General features: G+C 41.5%; 1 protein-coding gene across 1 annotated transcript; it reads right to left on the reverse strand.

Moving 5' to 3' along the window:
• Positions 1-402: 402 nt before the first annotated feature.
• Positions 403-11,045, reverse strand: LOC129475368 (T-complex protein 11-like X-linked protein 2). Its single transcript, XM_055267450.1, is given in 10 exon segments — positions 403-477; positions 1,134-1,242; positions 2,004-2,185; positions 2,284-2,504; positions 2,751-2,887; positions 3,652-3,872; positions 4,607-4,727; positions 8,254-8,386; positions 10,363-10,500; positions 10,988-11,045. Coding segments are annotated over 9 exon segments (1,326 nt in total). The 5' UTR covers positions 10,490-10,500; positions 10,988-11,045.
• Positions 11,046-12,440: the final 1,395 nt, after the last annotated feature.

The raw sequence follows: 12,440 nt of genomic DNA on the forward strand, positions 1-12,440 counted from the left end.
CGTTTGTTTGGCTCCAGGTGTGCTCCTGGTGATCTTTTGGATAGAGAACACTGCCGGAGGCATGGTCCTGAATTGGCTAGCCACCCAGGGGTGGTGATGCAGAGTTTCTTAAGCCTCGTCACTCCTTGTTTCCACAGTATCTGGGCTCCACGCTGGTCAAAAAAATCTGTGAGGGACAGCGCCCACTGCTGATGCCTGTACCAAGCTGCGGGTAGATTATCTGTGGTATGGTGAGAACTGTGAGGTGTAAGCAAGGGCTGATTAGGATGGAGGGCAGCAGCAAAGGGCAGCCACAGCCAGGATGGTCCAGCTACAGCTGCTCTGCTCATTTCCCCGGGCCCTGGAGCACTCTGCTTAGGGACACGGTGGCAGGGAGGCCTGGATTATGGAATTCATGAGGGCTTAGCTCTGAGAGGAGGCATTATTCCCCATATGTTGCTTCTCTTCCTGCCCATCATGTACAACGGCATCAAGTTCCTAAACACCTCCAACAAGGGGTGCTTCTCACAAGGAGCCTCTGTGGGGAATGAGCCCAGAAGCAGCTGTAGAAACTCCCGAGGAGAGTAGCCTTCAGGCCCTTTTCCATCCCTCATCTCCAAGTAACTTGTGTGCCTTCCCTCAGAATACCTCTGGCTCCTGTTATTACTCTGCACTCCTAAGAGTTTGTCCCAGAACTTGCCTCTGAACTGATATCCTTACCCTTGGAGTCCCTGCTTATAGCACCTGCCCTCAGCCCTAGTGCATAACTGCTGCTGATCTTTGCAAATATGGATTCCATTCGTCCTAGTTGTCTGCTCATGAGGCTTTAATGGCATCATTCCCTTAATGATCTCAGAATTCCCCTCCATGCAGCACTCCTTGAGATCCTGCCCTCCTGCAACCCCCATCCTAAAGAAAGCCAGTAGTTGGATGTAAACCCTTCACCCCTTCAATGGCCATATCCAAGAGCAGGAACCTCAAACCTAGATCACTGTTCCTCACCCACACCAAAATAAAATAAAGCGAGGAGAAGTGGTGTCTGGGTGTTCTTAGCACCCTAAACTGCATGAAGGAAAGCTGGTGATGTAACGGTGAGAGGGCGCACTTTCTAGGGGTTGAGGAGGGAGGTGATATAGGCACGCCCTGAGGGAAACCAGAGACGCTGTGTTTTCACTGCTCAGAGTAGTGAGGCCCATGTCCTTAAGGCCTTGATGGACTTCCTGAGACACCTGTTCACTCACACTCAGCATAGTCTCTTCAGGCCTAGATAATAAGGGATAGAATGCAGAGTGGGCCTGGCAGAGAGGCAAAGCCCGGAGAGCCTCATACCACAAGCCACGCCTATTCCAGGAAGAATTCCATCTCTCTGCCACCAGAAGACGGCATTAGCCACTGGGCGGATGAAATACACTCATTGTTACCCGCAAGGTACCACCTGATCCAAACATACAGCACCATATGCCACTTCAATGAAAACAAAGTAAATTGGGCAAGGGTTCAGTTCCATCCTTGGATCTACTCAGCATTCTCCAGTCCCATCAACTGTATTTAAATATTGTTTTAAGACTCTATTGGATATTTTTCATGGTTTTTATCCTACCCCACCCATTAAATTGCAAATATATTAAGAGGCTTGGACTTCCTACTCCTCCTTGTACTTTGGTATAATATCCCTGCCCCCACATGCAGTGAATGGTCAGTATCACTGACCAACTCATCAACTTCTGGATATACATAGCACAGATCCACTGTCATTCAATCAAGTATATAATGACTCATTTTTAGCAAACACATAAGGAATATTTGTAGCAAACTGGCTTCCACACTCTCCTCTTTGGAAAATAAGTTTTATTTTCTGTATCCCAAACCTCAGTACAACTTATCAAAGATACCAAAATCTTTGCAGATCATTTCCAAGGGCCTTTGTGTGGTCTGTGATGAAGAATAAGCAATAATAGTATTGATATTACCTATGTCCCAAATACCACACATCTCCCTCTCTAACAGAGATCTATGAATCTTACCTGGAGATAAATTCCTCAGTTAGGGCCTTGGTGATGCATTTCAGTCTATCCACAAATTCAGGTGAGCTGAATAAAACTTCACCAGAGAAGCTTCTGGCCACTAGCAAGACTGAGGCCAGGACAGTTAACTGGTGCAACTGGAACGCCAGTTCCTGGAGCCGGATTCCATCCATCAGCAGAGTCTGGTGAGGGAGCGAAGGACAGCCCATCAGAAGAGGAGGGTTTGAATGGAGGCACTGAATACCATAGAACAAGGCAATGCCCAAACACACATCCCTACCTCCGGGAATTCTTCGTTTTCAGGATCCCAGAGGAGGAGGTTCAGGTAGCCTTGGTATAGCACCATTGTTGGACTGGGGGGCTCTGAGTTGTTACCTGCCCCGTTTGGAAGTGAACACGCCATGCTGCAGGAGGAGCTAGGTGAGTCAGGAGAACTCGGACGTAGTGTAGTGATGTCTGTGGCTGCTTTGGTTAGCAATTTTGTGGTATAATCCAGGAGAACTATGACGAGAAGGGAATATGCATCTTAAAATTCCAAGGCTTAAAGACGACGGCTCTGAGACATACTCTTGGTCTACAAAGAAGTGATTTTGTAGATCTTTCTATCTTAGAGGAACACTGCTTCTCCCTACCCCTTGCCCAAGGAAGGAACTTTCTATTCAAAAAATAGAAAGTAGCCTCTATTGCTATAAGAAGGCAGACCCGAGGTCAAATCTCCCCTCTCCTGCCCTTAAATTTTAAACATACTGGGCTGTTTATCAAGGAGTTCCTGGAATTTAGTTTGTTCATACTGGATGGAATGCTCCTGCAGGTAGGGTCGAAAGCTCTGGATGGTAGAGTTCACCATGTCCATTTTCATTAGGCCCAGAACACGGAAGATGCCCCTGCCATAGGGAGAAACAGAACATTTACACTATTAAAGGAAATCTAGTCTGGAAGGGTGGAATCCAAGCAAGGAGCCATAAAAGCAGAGTATTTGAGAGTTAGAAGAAGCCTTAAAAACAAACAGTCCTGCTTCAACTTATGAATAATGGTACTGCGGCCAGTGACCCAAGGCCATAGAGTGAGTTGATGGCAAAACTAAGGACAGTTATACCTCCTGACACTTTAACAACCAGATTAGAGCTCTTTTGCCTGTAGTCATTCTGTCACCTTGAAAAAAGGGTAGTCAGTGAAAGGAAAATCATCAAGGTGTTAACAATTATATGTGGGTAGCTGGGATGTGGGTGACTGAATTTCTAACTCGCTGAGCAGATCATTTTACTTTTCCGGGTCCTGGTTCTTCTAGCTGTGAAACACGGATAATCCTCTTTCCTGTCCCCTCACAAGGTTTGGGTTGGGACAAACAGGACAACATCTGGGAAAAGGCAATTTGCACTCTATAGGAGAAAGAATTACTATACCTTAATGTCTTAACAGTATCATGACATAAAGGTGACCCAACTGATCTAAAGATCATCAAAGGAACCCTGAGAGACTGTCCTTGGAAAATAAAAGCCAATAATCCGGAAAGGAGAAAAGGTGTGTTAGTCAGGTTGTCAGTACACAAGAGCTAGATAAGACAGGGGCTATATCACAGTAGCTGGCTCAGAGTTCTCTGGCACAGTGTCTAAGGCAGATTTGGGGGACAGCACATCTAGGCTCTCACCTCAGTAACTGCACTGGATCTGTTATGGTCTCTAGTTTCTGTATCGCTTCATCTCGAACTGGTGCACATAGCAGAGCCATCAAATTGAGAATGTGGTTAGAAAGATGAGGGACATCCAGGGCCCCATGTTCTGCTTCCTGCTTGAGGAGATCTGTGTCCAGAGCTTCTTCTATCTCATTTCTTAGGCGGTTCTGTCATGGTAATAGCAGTGATAGCAAGGTCTGCCCAACAAAGGAAATCAAAGGAGCCAAGTTCTGTTTAGAACCTCAAACTTTCTCCAATGAACTACGCTCTTAGGCCAAAGGCATCCCAGATTATGTCTTCTAGGGGGCAGAGAACTGAGTCTCTACGTTTCTTAGAGAGCATTATTTCTTTCTGTTTAGGGGACAATTACCATTCAAGGTTTCACTGGGATCAGTTATAGTAGTGGTCATTATTACTTTTTAGGTAGAATGAGGTAAAAATATGAATAAAAATAAGAATGTGGTTTTAAATGTGTGGGAGATAAGAAATATGAAATACACACCACCACAAGGAGATGATGCATTCTTAATAAAGGATAAGGACATTTTTAGATTGTTTTACTCCAAAATGTGAGGATAAAATAGCAAATTTGGAATCTTTAAGGTTTCCTTGAAATAGCCTTTTGACTCAAACATGTAAGTCCCTTGTGGGCAAGGGCTCGCCTATTCATCTCCGGGATTCTGAAACACGTAGACCATAGTGGGGTTTCAGTAAGAATTTGTTTAATTGAGTTATATATTGTTATAGTCATCGCCCAATGGTCAAGTTTCATCTTATACAAATACAATGGAAGCTGCCCCATCCTATCTATTTAAGTAGTAGGTCACGTTAAAAAAAAAGTATGCTACTTGATATGTTAATAGCCATTGACGATCCAAGGTTCTGAGATACCCAGGAACTTCCCATCCACGAATGGGAGTTGGTTACTCACCTCCTTAACATCTTTTAGAAGTTCAAGAGCACAAGTGAAGTCAGGAGGAGTACTCAATAGCTGTTCTTTCAGATGGTTCCAAAAAGCATTGTACATTGCCTCTGCAAACCTGCCTTCTACACTATAAGAAGGGTTAAATGAGCAGATTGCTCTTTACCTAGAGAATTGATACAGGATCATAATTTCCCAAGCAGCATTTAAAATTATGAAAGACCATTAAATTGACAGGCTAAGAGGACCTATGTTTAGACTTGAGAAGGGCTGAATAAACTGAAGTTAGTCTCAGATGGAAAAGCATTGGCTAAATTCTCTCAGAAGGGTACCTCAAGGTTCCAGAGACGCTCTCTTCCTGCAGCAGGAAGAACCGTAAACTAGGAGTTGAGACTCTGACTTCTAACCCTAGTTCTGCGCCTAGCCTGGATGTGTGACTTAGTTTCCACTGCCATAGACTTAAAACTTTGAACCAGATGCTATTTTTCCTTCAGGCCTGAAATCTAGGAAAGGATTTTACCTCTTGATAATACTTGAAGGTCTTTTGAGACACTTTAAATTCAGCAAGCCCAAAACTGAACTCCTTATCTTCCTTCTTTAAATTTGTTCCTCATGTATACTTAGTTCTGTAACCAGAAATCTGAGACTTATTCTCTTTAAAAAATATAATAGTAGGCCGGGCGCAGTGGCTCACGCCTGTAATCCCAGCATTTTGGGAGGTCGATGCGGGTGGATCACGAGGTCCGGAGTTTGAGACCATCCTGGCCAACATGGTGAAACCCCATCTCTACTGAAAACACAAAAATTAGCTGGGCGTGGTGGCGGGTGCCTATAGTCCCAGCTACTCGGGAGGTTGAGGCAGGAGAATTGCTTAAACCCGGGAAGCAGAGTTTGCAGTGAGCCAAAATAGTGCCACTGCACTCCAGCCTGGTGACAGAGCGAGACTCGGTCTCAAAAAAAATAAATAAATAAAAATAAAAAAATAGATATATATACACACACACACATACATATATATACACATGTATGTATACACACATATATGTATATACATACATGTGTATATATATGCATGTATGCATGTAATAGTAATGTATGCTTTCTGTTTACAAAAATACAAGTGGTTAAAAAATATATGAAACAAAAATTCAAAGTTTCTCCTCCAACACAACAATCTGACCTGTGAAAGTTCAACTATTATCTATCTGGTGTGTACTGTAGTCCTTCTTAATTCCTTTCCCCTCATGTCTTTTATCCACTCAGTCACCCAATTCCAGAGATTTTGCTTCCTAAATATCTCTGGAATCAGTCTCCACCCACTGTCATCTCTTTCCCGAACTATTGCTATAGTCTATTAAATGGCCACCTTATACCCACAAAACCTTACCCCAACAATGGTACATATTTTTGATAGAATCAATGAGTTTTCTAAGATACAAATTTGATCATAATAGCATACTCATTTAAAGTTTTTCAGAAACTACCTATCTCTAGCAGTGTACGTGGCCTTTAAGTCCCTTCATGATCCTATTCTGCCATTTCTCCTACCTTAACCTTCTTTCTCCTCCCTTAACCTTCTTTCTCCTCCTACATCCTGTGCCCTAACAATAACAGTCCACTTATAATTAATATATAATTGTCTTCCATCCCTCTATGGCTCTGAAATGACATTTCCTCTTCCAAGAGAGTCCCTTCTGCCCTAAACCACCTGAAAAGACTTAAATTCAAGGGTTACCTTATTAGGAAAGTCTTCACTGACCTTCCCCAGGTAGCTGAGCACTGCATAGAACTCCACACACTAGATATGAGATAACTTATCACTCTGCACAGTAGCTATTTGACTATGTTCCCTACAGAAGCTTTTAGATGGCAAAGACAGTGACTCACTCAGCTATATGTCTTCAGCTTTCAACATTCTGCCTTCCACCTAATAAGTACTCAATAAATGTTTGTTGAATAAATGTCTGATTATGAGATTTCCCCTAAAAACCGGTAACTGTGCTTAGTATAATTTTATAAGTCCAAAGGGAAAACTAATTGTCAATTATCTGTAGATAATGGATAACCCCAAACTCTATTTCAACCTCTTATCCAGTATACATTTTGTATTACTACATTTGAAAAAGCCTGTTAATTTAAAAAACACAGTGAAATCCAAGCCCTAAATAATATTATTCCTCCTGCTTCATCTATCCACCCCCTGAGATCCCTAGCCACTTTAACAGACCTTCATTCTCTTAGCTTCACTTTTTTCTGCACCCCTACCAGGAGAAAAATAAATCTAACTCGGGCCGCAGGGACTATAAAGGCAATGAGGGAGATGCTACGAGACCTGTGTTTTGGTAAAAAAACTTCCTTCAGGTAAGCCATCCTTTGCAACAGACAAAGGAAAATCTAAGAATTATGAAGATCAAGAGAACCACTGACAAAGCAAGGTGCTTTAAGTAACGGAATCCCAAAAGTGGCAAAATAACAGAAGCATTTAAGGTGGGAAATTAGAAATACCATAAAATATAGATTCTGACAAAGAAATCAACCCATTTAACTCTTAATAAACACTAGAAGCATTCAATCCATAAATGCTGGATGATTCTTAATCATATATTGTTATATTAATATAATTAAGAGAAACCAATATAAAGCCTAATTGTAGAAGCACACTATTTATCGATGGTGTTCTAATCTTGATTCGCAGAATCTTTATTACACTGATTATGAAGCAGAAATGTCCCCTGAAATTTCCTACTCATGAAGAGTGAACAAAACCACTATTAGAAAATCTGCTCATCTGTGCCTGTTTAATCTGTAGACAATTAAAAGATGAACGGCTAGGAGTTACTTCTTCCAAGTCTGTCTGAAAAGATCTGAAAATCACTCTATGTTTCATTATTAACTAAGATCCTGAAATGAACATTTTGACAATACAGAATGAATACTCCTTTTCCAAGATGCTTGGGACGGGAGTATTTTGGATTACGGATTATTATTAGTTATTATTATTATTATTACTATTATTAGAGACAGGGTCTCACTCTGTTGCCCAGACTGGAGTGCAGTGGCGTGATCGCGATCTCAGTTCACTGCAACCTCTGCTTCCCAGGCTCAAGGGATCCTCCCACCTCAGCCTCCTGAGTAGCTGGGACAACAGGCATGCACCACCATGCCCGGCTAATTTTTGTATTTTTTGCATAGACAAGGTTTCACCATGTTGCCCAGGCTGGCCTTGACTTCCTGGACTCAGGCAATCCACCTGCCTCGGCCTCCCAAAATGTTGGAACTTAACAGTCGTGAGACACTGCGCCTAGCCAGATTACGGATTTTTTGGATTTTGGAATATTTGCAGCATACTTGTGTACCGCAATGAGCATTTCCTTTGAGCATCATGATGGCGCTCAGAATGTTTTGGATTTTGGAGCATCGTGGATTTCAGATTTGGGATGTTCAACCTGTAACTGCATTGGTTTATTACCTGTTTAAATATAATTTGCTGCTTTGACCCTTTTAAAGTAATAATTACACTGATTTGTTGGTACTATATAAGACACACTCAACCATTAAATTTATTAATAAGATGCTTCAAACCTGACCAAAAGTCATTTGTGCTATGTACCTACGCCCCGAAGAGTAAAATGGAAAAAAAACTGAAGAATCTGCACCTGTTTGGAGGTAAAATGGTCTCTTCCACATAGAAATCTTGGTTTACTACAATTTCATGGGAAATGCTCAGCTTGGAAACTTCATTAACTGTCTCTATCAGATCTGTGACAGAAAAGACATCAGGTCTGCTCTCTGGGAAAAAAGAAAAAAGCATAACCATTATCAACAGGGAACCCACACAAAGAGAATTTTTACTTTATTTAGAGATTCACTCTGCCAAGTAAGGCTCTCAAGTTTAGATTCATCAAATGGATCTTACACAGACTCATTCAATCATTTTACTATCAGAAGTTTTCTGAACTCTTTGCTCTTCAGTAACACTGAACATCTCAGAGAAGTCAGGCATGGGAGGAAGAAATTAGTTTTTGAAAAACATAAAACAGTTTTGAAAACCTTCCACTTGAAATGTAAAACCATAAGCAAAACACGGCAAGCAATGAATAAGTTGTGATTTGAAAAATTAATGTGTATCTAAAAGTTATTGTGTTCCCACTGTTCTCTTCCTACCTCAGGGGCTACACACAAGATGAAGGCTAAACTCTCCTTATAGATACCACACGAATCTTACTAGATGGCTCTAAAGCTGAATCCTGCTCCTAAAACAGTAGTCTCCAAATCTGAGTATTCAACAGACAACATTTCAAAACAACATGAGTGACAGATAATGATTTGACAATTTTTATTTTTCCACATATGGACATGAAAGCAAACAAACAATGAAACCACCCTACCATCATCAAAATAATCACTTCATAAAAAGAAAACATATTTTAACACCTCAGAAAGTATAACGAAAACACAGTCAGCATTAAGAGTAGTCTTTTAAATTGAATCAATTTAATATTATTTTAAAAACTCATTACAACATCTTTATTGTTTTATTTCATTCAATATCGGTAAGAACTATGTCATAGCCCAGCATTCGAATTGGGGAACCAATGTTCTAAATTCATCATACAGAGTACTTTCAGTAGTGAAACAAAGTATATATAGTAGTCACAATTATTACTTGATATGCAAAATAAAATACGCAATAAAACTATTTTGTAAGTCAATTTCAATGTAGTTTCATAACTTGGTCGGAGAGAACGATGTATCCTTAAGATATAATAAAATTCACATGCAAGAATCCTAAAACTCACTCCAAGAAGATGGTCTATTTATGCCCATTTGTTTTTCATTTAAAAAACAGTTGATGAGACTTTTGTTGAAAAGTTAGTCTCATCAACTGATATTTCCTTTCTATCCTAACTAAAAAGCTGCATATGTTAAAATATACCATCTAATTAATTCATTAAGACATCATTTATTTGAGAGGTATTATGAAGTATGAATTGTGCCATTCTGCTTACTAGCAGTGACCCCAAGTGGCCACCAGAGAGAAACACGTGATTCAACTTCATATTTTTTCCCGTTTCAGTCTTCAAGAGGTTAGAGTAAATTGCTACATCTGGAGAGGTCTGCAGATTAACCTTTGGTTAAATTCACTGGAGATTATTGTAAAAGAACTGCAATTTGAGTCCCTGTGAGGTTGGACTAGTCAAGCCAAAGCTTCAAATGCCTAACATAAGGTGTGAAAAAGACTTAAAGTCCCAATGTTCACATAAAAATGCTATTATTAAAGATCTAAATAATTTTACCCCAGAGCAGTGGTAATTTTTATGTCAACAAAGCACCCCTGGAAAAGGACACAACACAACTGAAGCAACAGATAATTTGGATCACTTCTGATCTGTCCTAGATCTACCGTTTACACCTTACAAAATCAAAATACAAGAATGCTATTTATTTCCCAGGCTTTGAACTGACTAAATCACTCTCGACTATTGTCAAACACAAGTAACTTGCTTTGTCGGTCTCTTTCTCTAAAACAAAAATCTTTTAATTTTACTTACCAATTAGGGGCCTAAGTCCTGCATGTAAAAATTAGAGGGGGCAGAAAGACAAGAGAAAGAATAATCCAAAAGAGGAGTAACAGAAGGATTAGTAAGGAAAAATGCAAGGTTGCAAGAGCCTTCTATATCCCTTAAAGGCCCTTAAATCACAGGCTGTCTATTCCTTTAGCCTAATTGCTGTCCATAGAAGTGATGACATGATTCTAGACCTACCAGGAGACTGGTCATCTAAACAGAAACTCTTGCTTTTCTGGCTCTGCCCTGGTGTTTTAGGCTCAGGGGCCCCATTCTCTGCTACACTAGGATCATTCTGGAGCACAGTTTCCTCAGTCTTTGGCATCTTGATGTTATCTGGAATTGGAGAGAAAAGAAGAGGCAAGCTGTGTAAGACCTGACTCTCGCCCAGGGACAAAAAGATAGAGCGCCCTTCAACTACAATTGTGTGTCCTGGTGACTGAACCCGCTGCCGTCGGTTGAAAGGATTAAACATCAGGGCTCAAAGATTGTCAAAGGAACAACTAGGGTCTTCAAACAGGCCTCGAGGGGAAGAGGAATTAGCGGCACTTCCTTTACTGAAATCAAAGAAGTTTGGTGTTGTGCAAGCAGAAGAGGAAAACGAGGCCCAGAGATGGACAATAACTCGCCAGAAGCGGGGCACACTGCACATTACTGACCAAGCTAGGAAAGGAATCTTCCTCGGCTCTCCCTACCTTTCATTGGTCCCGGAATACCTTCTAACTCCTTAGCTTACTGCTCCAGACCTTCCTGAAGGGGCTCTGCAGGCCTGGACTCAAGCAGCAGGGTATCCCCTACAGCCCTCGCGACCCTGGTCCCTCACCTCCCCTTCGTCCTCGACTGGCGGCCTCGCCTCTGCGTCTGCTAGCGAAGCCCCTCTGCCTCCCCAACCTGGTCCTGGGAAGTACCACTGTAGCCAGGAGGAGAGGGGAGATCATCAGGGAGGAGTAGGACGGAACCATGGAGATTATGAGGTCCACCTGGAGCGCACCCCTACCTGTGACACAAGATAGGAGAGTCCAAACATGAAAACAAAGGGTGATCCGTTTCCAGGGTAGCGGGGTGGTATCACTTGCCCAGGGTGCCTTGGAAACCAAGAGAGCAGGAAAGGCAAGCAGAGCCTCACCACTGGGTGATAAAGGCAGGAGGCTGAGATAGACGTAAGGAGGCTTCATGTTCATACCCTCCCGCCCAGGCTCGGAGCCCCTCAGGAGCTTGGAAGTCATCTTCTCAAGCCCTGCTCCTCATGAACGAACTGTTCAAAGCTTTTATCCCTACTGCCCCAGAAACAAAAATAGCATTTAAATAACTATTTAGGGGGAAAAAATATGCGTTTGTTGTTTATTTGTTTCACTTCATGCTGTTCATACAGCCCCTACAAATGAAGAACCAACAGGGCTACAATATTCCAGAAGTCTGTTTTGGGTTTTCTTTTATCTTTTGTATAAGTGAATCCTCCACACAAAGTAAGGAGAGACACATGAACTGTTAAACTCTCATTTTACAAATATGGAAATCAAGAATCATTTTAAAGGGCTAGCCACAGAAGCTGTGTGGTAAAAGGGGCAAGACCATAAGCCTGAGAGGAATCCTACATTTTGGTTTGGGTTCTTTCAGCTCAGTTCTTGGCATGTTCTTTTTTTTTTTTTTTTTTCTCCAAAACTTAGTTTAATGAATGTTTAAAGAATTCAAATTTTATCTGCCTCTCTTGTAATTTGGATCTCTTCTTTTTTTTTTTTTTTTTTTTTTTTATTATACTTTAGGGTTTTAGGGTACATGTGCACAATGTGCAGGTTTGTTACATATGTATCCATGTGCCATGTTGATTTCCTGCACCCATTAACTCGTCATTTAGCATTAGGTGTATCTCCTAATGCTGTCCCTCCCCCCTCCCCCCACCCCACAACAGTCCCCATTGCAATCCAATTGTGAGCTTTGGAGCTCATCTGTAAACTGAGGGCACTGGAACTGACGATCCTAAGGGGCCTCATGTTGCTCACTCTTCAGTCCTAGTCTACTTTGTCATTCCACTGGCCAGTCACCACAGTGATATGAGGACCCCTGGATTGGCCTATTTTCAGAATATATACATTTTCACACTATACTAGTTGATCCCTCTCTTACCCTGACTTAATTTCTTAACACATTAACTTGTTTCTTTTATAAATCAAGGCTATACTTTGACCAGATTCTCACCACAATCCTCGCCTTGTTAGTGGCAATAGTACAGTGTGAATATCTTGCACAACATGGGGATTTTGAAGAAGAAAGTTATG

Source organism: Symphalangus syndactylus, chromosome X, assembly GCF_028878055.3.
Source record: "Symphalangus syndactylus isolate Jambi chromosome X, NHGRI_mSymSyn1-v2.1_pri, whole genome shotgun sequence".
NCBI classification, from domain to species: domain Eukaryota; kingdom Metazoa; phylum Chordata; class Mammalia; order Primates; family Hylobatidae; genus Symphalangus; species Symphalangus syndactylus.